We start from the raw sequence: 22465 nt of genomic DNA, 5'->3' as shown, positions 1-22465 counted from the left end.
ATTTCAAACCTATACATTATAGGTTTTAAGTATGAGTACTAACATATTATTAATACTTTTTTAGGGATTGAGAAGATAATCTAGAAGAATAATATATATATATATATATATATATATATATATATTGTGTAATATAATAGTATTTTCTTACAAAAGCCTATGCAAGTATAAAACACATAGGCTGCACCCTACCCCCACACAATTCTCGATACATACAAAGAAAACTGATATAAGATTTTAATCAACAGGAGTTTATGACATTTAACACAAAATTGATACAAAAAACATAAAAATACAATTGTTATAATGCCCAGTTTCCCGCCAAAAAGGGCTAAACTGGCATTTATAAAAAGTTTCCAAAAAACTCTCACTTTAGATATTGATAGATTCTATAGTCTTGATTTAATGCCTCTTTAGCTTGAATTGGGATGGATTGTGGTGGTAATGAATTATCAATTGGAATTGTTTAGATGACAACTTGATAATGGATTTTGATCTTAATTGCAATTTTACTTTGAATCTCGCGCTTCCGTAGGGTTATTAGGATTATTGAATTTGGTTTAAAGAGTAAGTGTTTAGCTATTCTTTGACTAGTTGATGCGTAGCATGTTTAGTGCTTGCAGGGTGAATAATTTTAAATTGTCCCGAACGTATGAGATAGAATTGAATGCATAGCATTAATCCGTTTCTTGTTTACAAGTGTTTGGAGTAACAATTGTCTCACTTGTGTTAATTTGAATTCAACTTTATTTTTCATTATTTTCAGAAAACAAACTTCAAACAAAAACATTCATCTTTACTGTTATTTTTATTTATTTGTAGTTAAACGAACTTACCTTCCCTGTGGATCGACACCTTAAATTACTACACACGAAGCTGTACTCTTGCAGTGAAGTGGTAATATTAGGGATAATTTTGTGAAATTGAGTGCATATCTATTCTGATTTGTAAAGACCTAAAATTACACATCAAGTTTTGGCGCCGTTGCCGGGGAAGGCAATAGGTCGTTTAACTTTCTGTTTTATTTTTATTTTTATTTAATATTTTTGAATTTTATTTTATAGGTACTTAATTCGTGTTCTCACGGGTGATAGCCATCTACCACGTCTAGACTCGAAGACGAAGGAGTGTTTTATTTGTAGTAATATTTTTCTAACTCCTTATGTTTGTTTTTAAGTTTGCTAGTACACATTCAAGCACACACTTTTTCTAAGACTAACCCCGAAGTTGTCGAGAGTCTCACTTTCGGTGGAATTGGATATTTGAGTTGTGCTTGGTTTCTTTTCTGTTGTGTAGGTGTTCTAGAAAATTGAAAATAGAAAAAAAAACAGTGGATGCGAACCAGATCTAAGGGTACACCGCGATTTGGGTTATTGATACATCATAGAAGAGGACAAAATTCAGCTGTGATTGATACACATCAGGACAATCAGAGTCCTGTGAGAGAAAATCCAATTTTTGAAACAAATTTTGAGAGTAGTAGCAGTGATTCAGAAGCTGAGTCGATGGCCGAGAACAATGACCATGCTCCTCCTGTGGAAAAGTTTGGCGATACTGTCAAATCGGGAGTTGATCACCCGGGAAATTTCGCCTATGCTACGGACAACATAAGCATCCCACCTCACTACATCAGCTTGGTGAATGGTGGCACCTTGTTCCATGGTCGTGAAGACGAAGAGCCCATAAGCCACCTCAATGCATTTTATGAGTTGACCATGAACCATAGACCTGCGAATGTGCCACATGATAATATCAAGAGAGCTCTCTTTCCTTTTTCGTTGAGAGACAAAGCACGAGAGTGGTACGACTCACTTCCGGGGTACAATGTGGCGACCTTTGAAGATCTGAAATCCAAGTTTCTCCTGGAATATAATTCACCAATGAAGATCGAGAGATTGAGGGATGCCATCACATCTTTTCGGCAGCAAGATGATGAATCTTTTCGCTAAAGCATGGAAAAGGTTTACTGAGATGTTGAGAAAGTGTCCCAGCCATGGTCTTGCTCCTGGCCGTGATCTTGTCAAATTTTACCAAGGCTTAAACAATGAAAGCATGAGACTTATAAATGCAAGTACTGGTGGAGATCTTGATAATAAGACACATGAGGAAGTGAGGACCTTATTTCAAAAACTAGCAGATAATCAAAGAAACTGGTACAATCCAAGGAGAGGGGTTGAGAAGAAAGGAAATACCTTCGGAGCTTCAGTAGAATCTGAAGCGGTAGAGGCACAACTAGCTAATATTAGCACTCAAATGTCATCGTGGTTAAAGCAGTATCTTCCATGCAGCGGAACCCACAACCTCAAGTTGTTGCAATGGTTAAATGTGGACTGTGCCAAGGTGGGCATCACACAGATCAATGTCAAATGATCCAATCCCAAGAAACAGTTGAAGATGTGACATAGACAATAACCGCCAAGGTTTTAGCCAAGGGGGTCAATTCAATAATAATCATCAGAACTGGAAGCCTCAACAACAAGGGAATTGGAACCAAGCTGGGTCAAGTAACAATGGTGGGAATCAATGGCGAAACAACTCCCAACCCCCTGGTTTTGATAAGAAACCATCACTAGAAGATCAGATGGGACAGATATTCGCTTTCATGTCAAAGAGTAAAAAAGAGAATGATTTCTACAAGGAGAGAACAATTGAGAAGTTTGGTCAGCTCGAGGCTTCTATGAGGAATTTGGAAACACAAATAGGGCAGCTTGCTACAGCTTCTCATACAAGAACTCCCGGCACCATTCCAAGTGATACAGTGCCCAACCCCAAGGGAAATGAACATTGCAAAGCAGTCACCCTAAGAAGCGGAAGAAATTTGGATTCAATGCCTTTAATGGACGACCAAGGTATTGAAGGGGGTTGGCAGCGGAAGCGTGCATGAATTTACCGATCATATGAATTTGATCTATTTAGCAGATTATTTAGACAAATTCTATTCGCGTAATTGTCACATGTATCGTGCTCATAACTTGAATTAAAACATGCTTTAGCACATAAAATCCCTAAAACATGCTTACTACGGAATTAGCCAATTTACCTCGTAGATTTAATTAAGAATCGATGATGGCTTACTCCGTCTCCACGTGAAGATCTTCAATACAAGACCTCGAATCTTCTGACTGGTGTCCCGGACTATACGCTGATATTTGTGTGGGCAAATCTCACCAACGTACTAGGACTCGAATAATGGAAGACAGAATATGCTCACGGAGGAAGCATAAATTTCGAGCTCTCTCTTTCTAGAGGGGGGACGAAAATTTTGTGTATTAAAAAAAGTGATTTCTGTATCCTTTATTCTCCTATTTATATTAATTCACACATTGGGCCTAGTCAGGGATCTAAGGAAGAATTTGGAACAAGCCTCACCCAATTAGCTTTTTACTAATTAAATTGAACCCACAATTTAATATAAGCTTATATTGGAATATTACGAGCAACCACTACAGAAGTAATATTGCACTGCCTTCAAAATCCGAAATTACAAGTATTCCGGGTTTCCTTTAATTGCATTTGATTTATTTCCCACGCTTAAGATAGAAACATCAATTAATTAATTAATGTCTGCTATAGACTTAATTAATTAACATATTTCGAATTCCAAGAGTGGACTTAGCAAGAAACTCTTATTTATTATTCATAGAGTAATTAAACTCCAACTAGCTAGGTTCCGAATAATAAAACCTTGTTTCGAGCTCCTCTTGTGGATGTTATCAAACGAGACTCTCCTCGCGCACGTTTCAACATAATAGTAATCCTAGCACCTCTAGATAATGATCACCACTACCCAATATACCTGGATCGTTGGGTTACGAAAAACCCGCCCATGTGGTAAGTCAAAGTAGTGGATACTCAATATCGTATGCTCAATGCTAACGTACATTGATTAAGAAATTAATTATCAAGACCTCGTCTTTCAGTAGATAGCATAAAGACTCGTCTTGCTGTTAGATCCATTCAGTGCAATACCACACCAACGTCATCTTATTTCAATAAGGCTTAGAAATAATCGGACTGACATTGCAACCTTTCGCGATAGGTAGTCTAAGCCTATCTAGGTTGTGAAATTCTTATTTTTCTTTGTTTAGAACTGACCTTGTTACCTTAAATTGGACGACGCCCACAACCGGTCTACTAAAACAAAGACTTAGATTTTGTTACGTTTGCTTATACATTTAAATATGCAATAAACAACCATTAAATGTAAAACATAACAACATTATGACAAAAATAATCTGTTGTATTTATTGAAAAATAACCATTAGAGTTTTACAGTATGCAATCACTCGAAAGGTGATTTCTAGTATACAAAACCCTAACAATCTCCCACTTATACTCAAAACAGCTTTCGAGTATACAAAATGGTAGTGCACACGTATAAATTTCTCCCACTTATACTGAAAGCGAGTTGAGGTCTTGAATGAGTCGAACTCCCATCCCTTCAACGTGGCACTCGAACGGTTTCACCGCCAAAGTCTTTGTAAAAGGATCTGCCAGGTTGTTCTCTGACGCAATCTTGACCACTTTTATGTCTCCTCTCTGCACTATATCTCTAATGATATGATACTTCCGCTCTATGTGTTTGCTCGCTTTGTGAGCTCTTGGTTCTTTCGAGTTTGCCACAGCACCAGAATTGTCACAATAAATGGTGATGTTCTTGGGCAGATTCGAAACCACACCTAAATCCATAAGGAAGTTCTTGAGCCATACAGCCTCTTTTGCAGCCTCCGAAGCGGCCACTTACTCGGCTTCCATGGTCGAGTCCGCGATGCATTTCTACTTCACACTCTTCCAAATTACGGCTCCACCTCCTAAGGTGAACACATATCCTGAAGTAGATTTTCTCGAGTCTTGATCAGCTTGAAAGTCTGAGTTAGTATATCCCAAAGGGCATAGCTTGACTGCATTGTAAACTAGAGCATAGTCCTTAGTCCGTTTAAGGTACTTGAGTATGTTCTTTACGACAGTCCAATGTCCTTGACCTGGATTCGACTGATATCTTGCCATAAGGCCAACAGCAAAGCAAATATCAGGTCTAGTACAAAGCATAGCATACATGAGACTTCCAACTGCCGAAGCATATGGAATCCTTCTCATTTCCTGTATCTCGGAGACTAAAGAATTCATAACCTTTCGTCCCTTTGGGGTATCCTATGAACAAACATACCTCCATCCTAGATCCTAGCTTAGTTGGATCCTTTTTCAATACATGAGCCGGGCAACCCCAAACCTTGAGATGTGCTAGATTGGGCTTACGCCCAGTCCACAACCCATATGGAGTTTTAGGTACGGATTTTGATGGTAAATTGTCTAAAATGTGACTTGCAGAAAGCAAGGCATGTCCCCAAAACGAAATAGGCAGACGTAGATAACTCATCATCGATCGAACCATATTTAACAAGGTCCTGTTCCTTCTTTCAGCCACGCCGTTCTGCTGGGGCGTGCCCGGCGCATTCAGTTGGGATTCAATACCCGACTCCGATAAGTAGTCCAAAAATTCGGCACTGAGGTATTCGCCTCCACAATCAGATCGTAGGCTTTTGATATTCTTTCCATGATACTTCTCCACAAGAGTCTTAAAGTCTTTAAACTTGTCAAAAGACTCTGACTTGTGACGTATCAAATAGACATATCCAATTTTCGAGAAGTCATCAATAAATGTGATGAAGTATCTAAAACCACCTCTTGCCTCCGTTGACATTGGTCCACATACATCGGAATGAACGAGCTCAAGTACTTCCTTGGCCCTATTGCCCTTAGCCTTAAATGGCCTCTTGGTCATCTTGCCTTCTAAGCATGACTCACACTTATGAAAATGTTCCTCCTCTAGACCTTTAATAAGATCTTGTTGAATAAGAGAATGAATCCTCCTTTCATTTGCATGACCAAGTCTAAGGTGCCATTAGTACGTTTCATTCATTGAACTTGAAGGTTTCTTTCGTTTCTTTGAAATTTTCGATGTTGTATTGAGTTCTGATTTGCGATTATTAAACTGTGTAGAAGTGATTATGTACAGATTGTTTTCCATGATACCACGATAGATATAAGATCCATCTTTCTTAATAACGCAGTTGTCATTAAAAGAAATCGAATATCCATCATAAACCAATTTAGAAACTGAAATTAAATTTCTTCTAAAAGAAGGTATCAACAAAACATTCTTCAAAATCAAAAATCTATCACTAGTAAAACGCAAATAAATGTCTCCCACTGCAACGGCTGCCACTTTGGTAGCGTCGCCCAGCTGGACTTCGATCTCACGATCATGTAGCCGTCTTGTCACATGCATTAAGTCAGGATCAAAACAAATATGATCAGTGGCTATTGTGTCAATAACCCAAGTGCAAATTGATGTCGAAGTCAAACAAGACTCGACAACTAGAGCCTGGTGCATACCTGTAGCCTTGCCCCATTGAGGACAGTCTGGTTTCCAATGCCCCTTCTCTCCACACTTGAAACACTTCCCCGTGGGCTTCTTGTTAGCCCTCTTCTTCTTCTTTCCCTTAGCTATCTTGGCCGGTCCTGAGTTCGGTGCCTGCCTTTTTCCTTTGCTAGGCTTTATGCCAGAGGAACGAGGCGCCGAAATCATCATGGCCGCCTTAGCCTGGACCATAAGGTCCTCTGCCGACTGAAGTTCAGTCAACAGCTCTGCCAAGGTGTAATTCCTATTGTTCATCTCGAAGTAGAGCTTGAACTGTTGGAAGCTAGGGGGAAGACTTTGAAGGATGATAGTCACCTGGGACTCGGGATTGATCGTCCCTCCCAAGACCTCAATTTGGTTGTGGTGGCCCATCATCTCGAGGACGTGGTCCCTCACAGATGAGCCTTCCTTCATTGTCTTCGACATGATACTCCGAAAGGCTTGAGACTTATCCGTTCGATTCTGAGTACCAAAAAGATTTTTGAGATTCAGCTTAATCTCGACGGCTGTTTCCATGGCTGAATGCTGATGCTTGAGTACCGAAGACATAGAAGCCAACATGTAGCACTTAGCCATCTCATTCGCCTTATGCCACCGTCTGTGTGCATCTCTGACTCCAGCCGCAGCGTTAGCCGGTGGCACTGGAGGTCGCGGGGTGGTGAGCACAAAGATGTACTCATCTGCTGTGAGAACGATGTGCAAATTTTGTTTCCATTCTATGTAGTTTTGGCCCTCGAGTTTATTTTCTTTGAGAATTGCAGAAAGATGATTGAACGACATATTGACGATTTGATTTGCACTGCAAAACAGAGTATTTTACTATTGTCATAAACTTATGTAAGAAGTTTGATTAGATTAACCATAAAACTTTCAAAATCTTACAACTGTAAAATTAAAATTTTGTACCCTCCAGAGGAAGTCAATACGCATTAAAATCTTACAATTTTACTGGTCACAACACCGACGAATAGTCCAGAGACCACAGAGTGGCATGGCCGCCAAATGTTGCCTAAGCAAGACCATCTCTTTAGCATTACAGAGTCTCGTTTCTACAACACACTCCCATAACAATGCTTATGTGTTGCTAACAAGATCAAGCTATCTCATAAATTCTGTGTGAACTTCTAAATCTCGTAGTTTCTTAGGATTATTGGTGGCGATAATATTGGAAACCACATTCTAGTTCATACTATTTATATTTGAGAAGTCCGCCCTCATGAACTTGCTATTTTCTTAGGATTATTGTCCCCACAGATCAGGTGGCGATAATATTAGACAAAGGCTTAATAAATTGCAGAGCAATTGATGGAGACCATATACAAACGTTGAGTTCGTAATTATAGCTTAGATATTTTGGGTTATGGTTTACTTTAAATATCCTTGCCTTGAGGCAGTTTAAGGCTTAATTAAATTCTGTTGGTATTTAATCTACTGGATAATTAAATCTTTAGATTAATGTTGTTATCTTCCTTTAGGAAATTGTTGATCTAGAATTTAATTCTTATTCATGTCTACTATAAGATTTGTCTAAAATAAATAAATTATTTAATTCTTAGTAAGACATGAAAAATTAAATTCAAACATGTTCAAGATTAGGAAGAGATATTTCATTATTTAATGTATTCATACATATCTATCCTTTTTAGGATCTTAGATATATAAATATTAGGAAACTATTAAATTATTCTTATCCATATCATCTAGGAATCAAAATAATATTATTTATTTCCATAGATATAGAAAATAATAAAAATATTCCTTAAATCTAGATAAATATTAAGAAACTATTAAATTATTCTCATCTATATCATCTATGAATAAAATAATATTATTTATTTTCATAGATATAGATAATAATAAAATATTCCTAAAATCTAGACAAATCTTCCAAAAAGATTTTATTTCCATTAAATAATAATATTTTAATGATATCTTTTAATAAAATAATTAAATAATCATTAAAATAATCCTTCATCGTTATCTCATCGTACGAGGTTCGAACGAATGATGAACGATGAAGATCCGACGAATTCGTCGTCGGATCACGACGCATGAAGCGTCTTGGCCGGCAGCGCACGAGTGCGCACATGCTCTCGGCCGCCTGGCTAGACCACCGGCTCGTTGGTGTCTCGGCAGCTCTCAGCCAGCGAGACGCGCACAGGCGCCTCAGCTCTCGGCCAGCCGCTAAGTCCGTCTCGGTGTCGTGGCTTGTCGGGTGCCGTGACTCTTGGCCAGCAGCACGTACGACTGCGGCGCTGCTCTCGGCCAGTTGCTATCGCCTGTCTCGTCCCTCCCGAGCCTGGATTCTCCTCTCGTCTTGGCACACGTCGCGCCTTATGGCGCACACGTCTCGTCAACGACTAGAGCTTCGTCTCGGGAAGCCTTCCGCCTAGGGTTGGCCTGGTGTCTCGCGGTGTCTCGGTGGTTCTCGGACGAACCACCACTTCGCGCCCGTCACCGCCGCGTCGACGTCGACCCGGGTTCCGTCTGGTGCATGTGGTCTCGGCCGGCGGCACGCACGAGCCCCCAATCGTCTGTGCGTCGCCCCGTGATCACGGTTCCCGGCTCCCACTGTCTCGACATCCCTACCTCGATCGCACGTGGTGCGTTCGTGCAATTCAAGTTCTTTGATTCGATAGTTCTTGAGTTCATCATGCATAAAATTAAACAAAAACACCAAGAACATGCTTCGCAATCAAATAACACATGCATACATGAATTTCGCGAAATTTAAATCCAAATAATCAGAGCCAAAGACTGGCTTTGATACCAATTGAAGGGGGTTCGCAGCGGAAACCTGCATGAATTTACCGATCATATGAATTTGATCTATTTAGCAGATTATTTAGACAAATTCTATTTGCGTAATTGTAACATGTATCACGCTCATAACTTGAATTAAAAACATGCTTTAGCACATAAAATCCCTAAAACATGCTTACTACGGAATTAGCCAATTTACCTCGTAGATTCAATTAAAATTGATGATGGCTTGCTCCGTCTCCATGTGAAGATCTTCAATAAAAGACCTCGGATCTTCTGACTGGTGTCCCGGACTATACGCTGATATTTGTGTGGGCAAATCTCACCAACGTACTAGGACTCGAATAATGGAAGACAAAAACTGCTCACGGAGGAAGCACAAATTTCGAGCTCTCTCTTTCTAGAGGGGGACGAAATTTTTGTGTATTCAAAAAAGTGATTTCTGTCTCCTTTATTCTCCTATTTATATTAAGTCACACATTTGGCCCATTCATGGATCTAAGGAAGAATTTGGAACAAGCCTCACCCAAGAAGCTTTTTACTAATTAAATTGAACCCACAATTTAATATAAGCTTATATTGGAATATTACGAGCAGCCACCACAGAAGTAATATTGCACTGCCTTCCAAATCCGAAATTACAAGTATTCCGGGTTTCCTTTAATTGCATTTGATTTATTTCCCGCGCTTAAGATAGAAACATCCATTAATTAATTAATGTTTGCTATAGACTTAATTAATTAACATATTTCAATTCCAAGAGTGGACTTAGCAAGAAACTCTTATTTATTATTCATAGAGTAATTAAACTCCAACTAGTTAGGTTCCGAATAATAAAACCTTGTTTCGAGCTCCTCTTGTGGATGTTATCAAACGAGACACTCCTCGCGCACGTTTCAACCTAATAGCAATCCTAGCACCTCTAGATAATGATCACCACTACCCAATATTCCTGGATCGTTGGGTTACGAAAAACTCACACATGTGGTAAGTCAAAGTAGTGGATACTCAATATCGTATGCTCAATGCTAACGTACATTGATTAAGAAATTAATTATCAAGACCTCGTCTTTCAGTAGATAGCATAAAGACTCGTCTTGCTGTTAGATCCATACAGTGCTATACCACACCAACGTCATCTTATTTCAATAAGGCTTAGAAATAATCGGACTGACATTGCAACCTTTCGCGATAGGTAGTCTAGGCCTATCTAGGTTGTGAAATTCTTATTTTTCTTTGTTTAAAACTGACCGTGTTACCTTAAATTGGACGACGCCCACAACCGGTCTACTAAAACAAAGACTTAGACTTTGTTACGTTTGCTTATACATTTAAATATGCAATAAACAACCATTAAATGTAAAACATAACAACGTTATGACAAAAATAATCTGTAGTATTTATTGGAAAATAAACATTAGAGTTTTACAGTATGCAATCACTCGAAAGGTGATTTCTAGTATACAAAACCGTAACAGGTACTTCCGGCATCTCGCACGCAGGGGCGGACGAGATGTTAGGCTTGCATTCCTCGCACGCAAGGGCGGACGAGGCATGTAATGGAAATCCCGCGTTGGTGCAGGATGCCCAACATGGTCGAGAACAGGCTGCATCCGGCAGCAAGGAACAAGGCGATGAATCTAAGTTAAAAGGAAGACTTACAGCAGGAGAGAAAGACAAAAAGGTCAATGAGACGGAACCTAAGAAGAGCAAGTCCAGTATTCCTAACGACATTCCACCGCCTCCATATCCATTCACGAGAAAGAAGCGGGTGCGGCAAGAAAAGAGTTTTGAGTGGATGATGAATGTGATTAGAAAGGTGAATGTAGACATCTCATTGGTGGATCTTTTCACCAATTTCCCGAGATTCTCCAAGTTCTTCAAAGACATGATGGCGAACAAGGAGAAACTTCAGGATGAGGGGATTGTTGCATTGAGCACGAATTGCTCACAGCTGATATCTGAAATCATGCCGACGAAGAGAATAGATTGATGTGAATCAAATTGTACATTCTTATTACCCTAACTTTACATGATTTATATAGTTTGATGCTTGCAAAAGTATGTTTTGTGGTGTAGGAAGAGGAATAAATGCTGAAACAAAGAAGGAAGCTCGAATGGTGAAAATCTGTGCAGGAAGCTATAAAAATTGTCCACCCGGCCGGGTGATTTACGGAAGGCAGCGAGAGGACAGATTTATCGCCCGGTCGGGCGATTTTCATGGCTCGGAACGCCCGGTCGGGCGTCTCACCGCGATAGCCCAGAAGCCTTTCGCCCGGTCGGGCGTTTCTCTCTTTTAAATTCGCCCGATCGGGCGTTTTAGTCGTGCAACTTCTATTTGGCGGTTAATTCAGCAATTGAAGGGATTAAAGAGGACGAAATCAGAAGGAAAATGGGGGATTTTTGCAGAGGAGAAAGTGAGTAGGAAGGAGAGAAAGAGAGGAGGAAGAAGAGAAATAATAAATTCTGACCAACATTCCGACAATTCGTCTCCATATCTCCATTCCACTCAACAAGAGCATGCTTCCTACGGTTTTAATTGTTATTATTACCATGTGTTTAGGCTAAGCTCTTTACGTTGCTCCTAATTTGCGAAAGATGTGAATTAAGTTTGGATTCTATGGATTAATATTAATTTATGATCTTTTCTACGGTACTTTTTACATTGAATTATAATTCCGGCCTGATTTATGATTCAATCTTGTCTTTTAGCCAATGTCTCTTTAACTTGGTTAAAAGGTGGAAACGTAGATAAAGAGTTTAAGATTCGTATCGTGTTCAACGTATGAATCTTGGATAAGTTAATTTACATGTCGTTACAATAATTGTTGGATATTTATTATGCTTCTGTAGGAATGTTTAATTGATTTTGTAAATGAATCATGTACGTTGGAATGTAGAAGTTGGATTAGAGCTTACTATGTGTCTGTAGGAGTGATAATTCGACGAGTACGAATTTGATCTTAGTGTTCAGCAAGGTTAAATTCAAGCATCTATGAACATGTTCAGTGTGAGTAGAATGAACTAGATTATTACAACTTTCATTAAATTAATCGTTAATCCATAAGTTAATTGGTCCGTTAAGTTAATTCACATTTGGAGCATATTAGGAGCAACGTTCTCTATCTCTTGAGTTTCTCTATTTTCATTCTTTAGTTTTCAATTTGTTTATTAATCTTATCAATCTCGAATTAAATACCTACGCCTCCCTGTGGATCGACACTCGAAGTACTACAATCGGCTCTGTATTCTTGCAGATTCATTGTAATATTAGAGTCAATTTATTAAACTTGTGTGAACTTTACCATTAATATTTGAACTCAAAAATTACACATCAAGTTTTGGCGCCGTTGCCGGGGAAGCAACTGGTTATTTAATTTAGGATTCTTTTTGTTTTTTATTTTTGTATAGTTTTCTAACATTTTATTTTTGTTTCAGAGTTGTAGCTAGAAGACTAAGTCGAGCCAACGACTTTAAATAAAGGCGCTAGTTGGGAGGCAACCCAATGAGTTTTTAGTTTTCTTTATTTTCTCTTAATAAATCGAGGGTTTTGCTCGCTCAATTCTTTCCTTCGATGTATTTTTATGAATTGAGTATTTTGTTTTCTTTTTGTGGTTTTAATTTTTCTTTTTGTAGGAGCAACGTGGAGATAGGATTCACATTCGAGCTTATGAGGAAGCACACCTAAAAGGAAAATACACCCACCCACCCGAATGCACTTTGGATATCACGCCAAGTTTGGGGGAGTCTTCTTTCCCTTTACTTTATATGTTCTTCTTTGCATACATTGAGGACAATGTAGCATTCAAGTGTGGGTGGGATTGTGAATGATTTTTATGTTTGATGCATGTTTTTTGGTTGTATTGTATGATAAAGGTGTTTTGAATCATGTAATTAACGGGTGCATGCTTTATCTTCGGCTTACTGGTTGGGAAATCTCGCTTGATTTTACTTGATCTTTGAAGCTTAGGTTGAATGAAATTTGTGCATGAATTTATTTGAAAGTGCATGTTGTGATTACAATCGATTTCTTGAGTTGAGGAGAGTATGAAAATCGCATGTCTTGTGGAAATTATTTTGGATTGATTTGCTTTATCGAGTGAAGTGCTTGCATTCATGTGTGTTAATGATTTGGGAGGATAAGGCACTAGGATGAACTCCATGGCCAAATGATCACATGCCTAGTCCATCAAATGATCCTCTAGAAGCCACTTTGAGCTTAATTCCCTACTATTTGTGTAAACACTTAGCCAATCACTTAGCTACAGAAATAAGCCTCATTTTAGCCTCATCAATAGACCTTGCTACTATTTGGGTGCTAAATATGAGTTTGAGCTTTGTGGTTTGAGTTGGTGTGTTGGGTGGTGAATTGTAAGAGAGTAGACACTTTCTAGACTTGATGTAATGTGAAAAGAATGAAGTTCTTGGAAAAGAAAAAGACGACCTCCAAATTTGTAAAAGTCGAGGTCTTTTCAAAAAAAAAAAAGAAAAAGTTTGATGAAATAAAGATAGAGCTTATATATTTGTATGATGTAATCTTGTCTAGAATAGATCTCAAATTTGGGGGAGTGTGAGTTTGGTTGTAAATTTTTGTTGTTCGATCTTTGGAAGGAAGTTGTAGGAGGGAAGAATTTGGCACTCAAATGTGTAGCCTTTGAGCTCACTATCCATATCTATCCTACCTCGTCCCTAGCCCCATTACAACCTTGAAATAAGACCTTAGACCTTATCGTTGATGCCTGTGGATGTTTTGTAAACAGCTTGGTAGAGTTAAAAAAGTTTGATATGAAATCCGCGAGTCTATGTGGTAAGTAATGCTTGACGAGTCAATGATGACGGTTTGAGTTGTATGATCACATGTTTGGACTTACTTTCAAATGCACCTTGACTTGAAGTTCTAGGTTGATAAGTGATGGTTCATGAGAGTGGGAAATCTTGATTGGAAATGTTGGGGATTTAGATCTTGTCATTCATGTCTCTACGTGATTCACTTTTATGAAAAACTTTTGTGAGCTGAGTGTTAAAGTTTTGGGTTGGATGTGATCTTGCTCGAGGATGAGCAAGCAAATAAGTTTGGGGGTATTTGATGTCAATCAAATTGTACATTCTTATTACCCTAACTTTACATGATTTATATAGTTTGATACTTGCAAAAGTATGTTTTGTGGTGTAGGAAGAGGAATAAATGCTGAAACAAAGAAGGAAGCTCGGATGGTGAAAATCTGCGCAGGAAGCTATAAAAATTGTCCACCCGGCCGGGTGATTTCCGGAAGGCAGCGAGAGGATAGATTTATCGCCCGGTCGGGCGATTTTCATGGCTCGGAACGCCCGGTCGGGCGTCTCACCGCGATAGCCCAGAAGCCTTTCGCCCGGTCGGGCGTTTTAGTCGTGCAACTGCTATTTGGCGGTTAATTCAGCAATTGAAGGGATTAAAGAGGACTAAATCAGAAGGAAAAGGGGGGATTTTTGCAGAGGAGAAAGTGAGTAGGAAGGAGAGAAAGAGATGAGGAAGAAGAGAAGGAAGAAATTCCGACCAACATTCCAACAATCCATCTCCATATCTCCATTCCACTCAACAAGAGCATGCTTCCTACGGTTTTAATTGTTATTATTACCATGTGTTTAGGCTAAGCTCTTTACGTTGCTCCTAATTTGCGAAAGATGTGAATTAAGTTTGGATTCTATGGATTAATATTAATTTATGATCTTTTCTACGGTGCTTTTTACATTGAATTATAATTCCGGCCTGATTTATGATTCAATCTTGTCTTTTAGCCAATGTCTCTTTAACTTGGTTAAAAGGTGGAAACGTAGATAAAGAGTTTAAGATTCGTATCGTGTTCAACGTATGAATCTTAGATAAGTTAATTTACATGTCGTTACAATAATTGTTGGATATTTACTATGCTTCTGTAGGAATGTTTAATTGATTTTGAAAATGAATCATGTACGTTGGAACGTAGAAGTTGGATTAGAGCTCACTATGTGTCTGTAGGAGTGATAATTCGACGAGTACGGATTTGATCTTAGTGTTCAGCAAGGTTAAATTCAAGCATCTATGAACATGTTCAGTGTGAGTAGAATGAACGAGATTATTACAACTTTCATTAGATTAATCGTTAATCCATAAGTTAATTGGTCCGTTAAGTTAATTCACATCTGGAGCATATTAGGAGCAACGTTCTCTATCTCTTGAGTTTCTCTATTTTCATTCTTTGGTTTTCAATTTGTTTATTAATCTTATCAATCTCGAATTAAATAGCCTACGCCTCCCTGTGGATCGACACTCGAAGTACTACAATCGGCTCTGTATTCTTGCAGATTCGTTGTAATATTAGAGTCAATTTATTAAGCTTGTGTGAACTTTACCATTAATATTTGAACTCGAAAATTACACATCAGAGATCCAGGAGGTTGCATCATACCATGTGAAATTGGTAACATGATTTTGATAAAGTGTTTATTGGACCAAGGTTCAGGGATCTCACTGATGGCATTGAAAACTGCTCGTGCCAATGGTTTGGAGGAAAGAATGGGGTCTATCGACATCGCTCTACAATTGGCTGATCACTCCATAGTGAAGCCCACTAGAATTGTTGAGGATGTCTTGGTTAAAATCGATAAGTTCATCATTCCCGTTGATTTTATTATGCTCGACATGCCAGAAGATAAAGAAGTGCCAATTTTGTTTGGTAGACCATTTCTAACAACGGGAGATGTATTGCTTGGAGCAAAGGATAACTCTGTTACATTCAGAATTAATGGTGAGCAATTGACCATCAATGTTGAGAAGGCGATAAAACATCCTACTGATGCAAAGGCATGTTTTTGAGTTGATGTCTTAGACAGCTGCATTTTTGATAAGTCGTGTTATTCTGCTAGAATTGAAGGAAGTGTGTTTGAAAAGAGAAGTCTGGAAAGAGACTTTGGCTCCACATTCAAGATGAGTATCGATGTCATGGATGGAGAACAAGTCGATCAATCGAGCTCAAAGGAACAAATTGTGATTGACACATGTGTTGCAGATTTGAGACCATCAATTGAAGTGCCCCTCAAGCTTGAGTTGAAACCACTCCCAAACAATGTCAAATACGCATTATTGGAGAAAGATGAGACTTTACCAGTTGTAGTTTCAGCAGAACTTAGTGTTGATGAAGAGGAAAAATTGATAGAACTATTGAAGAAGCATAAACGAGCTCTAGGATGGTCTATAGCCGACATTAAAGGGATAAGCCCAGCAATATGCATGCACAAAATTCTGCTAGAAGAAGGGGCTAAACCAGTTAGAGATAGGCAAAGGAGGCTGAACCCACTCATGCAAGAAGTGGTTGAAAAAGAAGTTAAAAAGCTATTAGATTTTAGGATGATTTACCCCATATCCGAAAGTGAGTGGGTAAGTCCGGTGCACTGTGTATCAAAGAAAGGGGGAATAACTGTCACAGTTAATGAGAAGAATGAAGTCATGGCAACAAGATTGGTTAATTCGTGGAGAGTGTGCATGGATTATAGGAGATTGAATAAGGAAACAAGAAAAGATCACTTCCCTTTGCCATTCATGGACCAGTTGCTTGACAGAATTGCGGGATATTCCCATTATTGTTTTTTGGATGGATACTCAGGGTACAATCAGATCACGATTGCCCCGGAAGATCAAGAAAGATCACTCAGGGTACTCAGGGTACATTCAGGTCTTTATAAATCAGAATCAGATCACGATTGCCTCGAAAGATCACTTCCCTTTTTGGATGGATCACTTCCCTTTGCCATTATTGGTTTTTGGATGGATACTCAGGGTACATTCACTTGCCCAATTGGTACTTATGATTACATTCGTATGCCATTTGGCCTATGCACTGCACCGGCAATATTTCAGCGGTGTATGATGGCGATATTCAGTGACATGAATGAAGATATCATGGAAATATTCATGGATGACTTCTCCGTTTTTGGGTCATCCTTCGACCAATGTTTAGACAATTTTAGACGAGTTCTGCAAAGATACGAAGAATCTAATCTCGTTCTCAATTGGGAGAAATGCCAATTCATGGTAAGAGAGGGCATAGTGTTAGGACACAAAGTGTCAGAGTTGGGGTTGGAGATGGATAAGGCCATGATAGATGTGATATCAAAGTTGCCACCCCAACGAACGTATCCGTAGTTTCCTATGCCATGCGGGATTCTACAGAATGTTTATTAAAGACTTTTCAAAGATTGCAAAGCCATTGTGCAACTTACTTGAGAAGGATGCCAAGTTCGTCTTTGATGATGCATGCCTTAAGGCATTTGAACTGTTGAAAATGAAGCTGGTCGAAGCACTCATAATAGTCGCACCAGACTGGTCGAAGCCATTTGAGTTGATGTGTGACGCTTCTTACTATGCAGTGGGGGCCGTGTTAGGCCAGAGAAAGGATAAGATCCTTCACGCTATATACTACGCAAGCAAAGTACTCAATGATGCGCAGTTGAATTACACAGTGATGGAGAAGGAAATGCTAGCAGTAATATTTGCTTTTGAGAAGTTACGTACTTACTTATTAGGCACGAGGGTGGTGGTCTTCACAGACCATTCGGCTATTAAGTATTTGATGAACAAGAGGGACGCCAAACCTCGTTTGGTGAGATGGATCTTACTATTGCAAGAGTTTGATGTTGAGATTAAAGACAAGAAAGGATCTGAAAATGTGGTAGTCGGCCATCTTTCAAGATTGGAAGGACTGCAAGAGACGCAAGAGGAAAAAGAAAAAGTCATCAATGAGAAATTTCCTAACGAGCAAGTATTGCAAGTGACAACTCGGGAAACATACATGCCGTGGTTTGCTTGCTTGGCAAATTACCTTGCCTCGGGTATCACACCGGAAGGGCTCTCTTCAAACCAAAAGAAAAAGTTTTTGAGTGACACCAGCATGTATGTATGGGATGATCCATTCCTCTTTCGTATTGGCAGCGATGGAATAATTCGGAGATGTGTGGGAGAGCATGAACACAATCAGATTTTGTCCGCTTGCCATGATTCTGCCTATGGCGACAACTTTGGAGCACATCGCACTGCATTTAAAGTCCTCCAATCCGGATTCTTTTGGCCATCGATCTTCAAGGATGCAAAGGCCTATGTTGAGAGATGTGATAGTTGCTAAAGAACAGGAAATATCTCGTGGAGGAATGAAAGGCCAATGAACAATATCCACGAGGTCGAACTCTTTGATGTGTGGAGAATAGACTTTATGGGACCATTTCCCAAGTCAAATGAGCAACGGTACATTCTCGTAGCTGTTGATTATGTATCTAAGTGGGTAGAGGCAGTTGCCTCAGCAACCAATGATGCCAAAGTTGTCTTGAAGTTCATCAAGAAACATATCTTTAACCACTTCGGGACACCACGAGCTATCATCAGTGACGGAGGAACACATTTTTGCAATAAGCTTTTTGCAAACCTCCTTAGCAAATACGGTGTTCAGCATAAAATTGCTACCCCATACCATCCCCAAACTAGTGGCCAAGTGGAAGTTTCGAATCGTGAGATCAAGAGGGTGTTGGAGAAGGTAGTTAAGCCGTCTCGCAAAGATTGAGCGGAAAAGTTAGATGATGCATTTTGGGCATATCGAACGGCTTATAAGACTCCAATCCATATAAGATGGTTTTTGGAAAAGCTTGTCACTTGCCGGTAGAACTTGAGCATAAAGCATATTGGGCTTTGCAAAAGCTCAACTTGGACTATGAGGCTGCAGCCGAGAAGAGAATGTTCGATATGAATGAGATTGATGAGTTTAGGCTACACGCTTATGAGAGTGTTGATCTCTACAAGGAACGTGCCAAGAAGATACATGATGCAACTATTAAGCCTCGTCAATTTCATGAAGGACAGCTGGTTCTTTTGTACAACTCTAGGCTAAAGCTCTTCCCGGGAAAACTCAAGTCAAGATGGTGGGGTCCCTATGTGGTGCACAAGGTGTACCCCTATGGTGCTGTTGACATTCAAGACCCGAAAAATGACAATTTGTGGAAGGTTAATGGCCAACGATTGAAGGCCTATGTTGGTGGTGAAAGTGGTAAGGAAGCAAGTGAGGTTGTCACACTAGAGAGTCCGAAAGTGTAGACTGAGGATGGAGAAGGTCGAGCCAACGACTATAAAAAAAAGGCGCTGATTGGGAGGCAACCCAAGTCTTTTATTGTTCTTTTGTTTTTGCTTTCATATATTGGGGGTTTTGTTTGCTCAATTCTTTCCCTCAATATTTTTTTTGTGTAGGAGTGAAGATGGAGGTCGTGTCTCTGCTGTTGGAAAAAAGAGTCACCCAACCCACCCACCCACCCATGAGCTTCACAATGACAGGGGAGTATCTTTATACCCACCTTATATTTGTCTTCTACCTTGGGGACAATGTAGAATTTAAGTTTGGGGGAGGTTTGAAATTCTGAATTTTGTGTGTGCATGTTAGAATGATTTCCTATGGATTGTTACTTGCTCATACTTGTTGGAAGTCACTAAGTGGACTTAGCTTTTCCTGTGAACTTGTGCTATGAACTTAGTTGTCACTTACTTGCTTCTGGAGAACAAGGAGTCTTACTTTTTAATTTAGGAAAGAGTAGTGTTCTTTGGTGTTCGATTTCTTGAGCTAAGGAGAGAGAACTATTTCGGTTTTGAAAAATGAGTAAAAAAAATCTATATGGTTAATTTGCATAATTTGAGTAGGATTTGAATTAATTTTGTTGATGTCGATGCACAAAAATGATCTAGGCATTAGGACTAAAAGCCTCATTGCCAAAATATCACATGCCTGACCCTACATAAACCCCTAGCGAGCCAGTTTGAGCCTTATAGCCTAATTTCTTTGTTAAAATTTTGAAGTGACTATACTAGCCTACATGATATATCCTTTTGTTAGCCCTTCTTTTCAGTCCTTGTCACTAAAATTGAGGTGCTAGCACATCTTTGGGTAGTTGCTATTGGTGGCCAGAAAAAGGTCATAAGTTTAGATGCTTGTTATGTAATATCCAATTTATGTTTGAGAAATAAAGTACAAAATTGCTATCTCAAAAAAAAAAGAAAGAAAATAAAGAAGGCGGCTTGTTCATAAAGAAAAACCCAAGGCAAAAAAAAACTCAAATTAGTGCTCGAAAGAAAGAAAAGAAATAGTAGCTTGATTTGTTATGTTGAAAAATCTTAAGTTTGGGGGTGGTAAGCTGTGAAAATTTCATGCTTAATTATTATGGAGCTTTGAGAGATGTTGTCCTATGGGATGTGCTAGTATTCTTGATTTTGGTGGAATGAGCTACTAACCAAATTTGATATCCTACCTTAACCAAAAGCCCCATTACAACCACAAATAAAGATATTTTGATTTGTGCAAAGGTATTGACATTTTGTTGATGAGTTCTACTTTGAGTTTTGTGGAAAGACCTTATAGATTTAAAATAAAGAATAGCCGAATGAACTTCTTTTGATGATTTAGCAACGATGGTTTGAGACACTAGAGTCATTGCTTGGACTTGGATTGCTTGTTGGATAACTAGATCTTAGGGAGCTGGTTTGTGTTCATACTTTCATTCTAAGTCATGTTCAAAGGAGAATGTAGAGTTAGCTTAGGTAATCTCTTGACTTGTGAGAGTTTTTATGATATGAATTTGGGGATTTCATGTGTCTCGTCATGATTTGAAAACCTTTGTGCTTGATTGCTTATCTTGCTCGAGGACGAGCAAAAACTTAAGTTTGGGGGTATTTGATGTAAATCAAATAATGCTAATTCTACTACAAGATTTCTCCTAATTTTTATATTAAATCATATATCAAATAATCATTAAAGTTTAATTATTATTTATTAATTGATATGTGTACATGTAAGTTGGAGATATACATATTGTACAAAGAGTAATTTGAGTTTTATTTGTTTTGGTCAGCAATTATACACGTGAGCTTAGCAAATAATTAAATAATAAAGTAGATAGAGACTTTTGAGGAAAGGAGGCGTGACCTACTTGGAGGAGGAAACCAAAACATATAAAAAGGGGCAGCACACGCCACTGTTTGGAGGGGAGTAGATTTTTGGAGAGAAAAAAAAGAGCAGACACCACTTTAGAGAAAGGAGAAAAACGACGGCAGAAGCTCTGGAGGAATTTTGAGTGTGAGAAAGACAGAAGGAGAGGAGAAAATTCTAGTCATCATCTACTCCAAATTTACTCCATGGTTTCTACGGTTCTATCTCCATTTATCATTGTTCTTGGTTTAATTATGTTAGGCTAAGAATCTTGTGTTACTCCAAACACGTAGTATGACATTTTGATTTCGTGATTTATTCTATGCTCGTTTTTATCTCATATTCGTTATTACTACTTATTTAATTGAATGAATTTATTACTTTAGGTGCATCTTTAGTGATAATTCTATAGTCTTGATTTAATGCCTCTTTAGCTTGAATTGGGATGGATTGTGGTGGTAATGAATTATCAATTAGAATTGTTTAGATGACAACTTGATAATGGATTTTGATCTTAATTGCAATTTTACTTTGAATCTCGCGCTTCCATAGGGTTCTTAGGATTATTGAATTTGGTTTAAAGAGTAAGTGTTTAGCTATTCTTTGACTAGTTGATGCGTAGCATGTTTAGTGCTTGCAGGGTGAATAATTTTAAATTGTCCCGAACGTATGAGATAGAATTGAATGCATAGGATTAATCCGTTTCTTGTTTACAAGTGTTTGGAGTAACAATTGTCTCACTTGTGTTAATTTGAATTCAACTTTATTTTTCATTATTTTCAGAAAACAAACTTCAAACAAAAACATTCATCTTTACTGTTATTTTTATTTATTTAGAGTTAAACGAACTTACCTTCCCTGTGGATCGACACCTTAAATTACTACACACGAAGCTGTACTCTTGCAGTAAAGTGGTAATATTAGGGATAATTTTGTGAACTTGAGTGCATATCTATTCTGATTTAAAAAGACCTAAAATTACACATCAAGTTTTGGCGCCGTTGCCGGGGAAGGCAATAGGTTGTTTAACTTTCTGTTTTATTTTTATTTTTATTTAATATTTTTTAATTTTATTTTATAGGTACTTAATTCGTGTTTTTACGGGTGATAGCCATCTACCACGTCTGAACTCGAAGACGAAGGAGTGTTTTATTTGTGGTAATATTTTTCTAACTTCTTGTGTTTGTTTAAGTTTGCTAGTACACATTCAAGCACACAATTTTTCTACGACTAACCCCGAAGTTGTCGAGAGTCTCGCTTTCGGTAGAATTGGATATTTGAGTTGTGCTTGGTTTCTTTTCTGTTGTGTAGG

General features: G+C 38.6%; 2 protein-coding genes across 2 annotated transcripts; both read left to right on the top strand.

Moving 5' to 3' along the window:
• Positions 1-880: 880 nt before the first annotated feature.
• Positions 881-1949, top strand: LOC121754585. Its single transcript, XM_042149920.1, has 2 exons — positions 881-897; positions 1065-1949. The coding sequence occupies exon 2, from the start codon at positions 1335-1337 to the stop codon at positions 1947-1949; it is 615 nt and encodes a 204-aa protein (XP_042005854.1). The 5' UTR covers positions 881-897; positions 1065-1334.
• Positions 1950-18815: 16866 nt separating this feature from the next.
• Positions 18816-19277, top strand: LOC121754584. The gene has a single exon (XM_042149919.1). The coding sequence runs from the start codon at positions 18816-18818 to the stop codon at positions 19275-19277; it is 462 nt and encodes a 153-aa protein (XP_042005853.1).
• The last annotated feature ends 3188 nt before the right edge of the window (positions 19278-22465 follow it).

Source organism: Salvia splendens, chromosome 11, assembly GCF_004379255.2.
Source record: "Salvia splendens isolate huo1 chromosome 11, SspV2, whole genome shotgun sequence".
In the NCBI taxonomy this organism is placed as follows: Eukaryota; Viridiplantae; Streptophyta; class Magnoliopsida; order Lamiales; family Lamiaceae; genus Salvia; species Salvia splendens.
The sequence above is the reverse complement of the archived record's forward strand: the minus strand, read 5'-3'. Positions and strand labels throughout refer to the sequence as shown.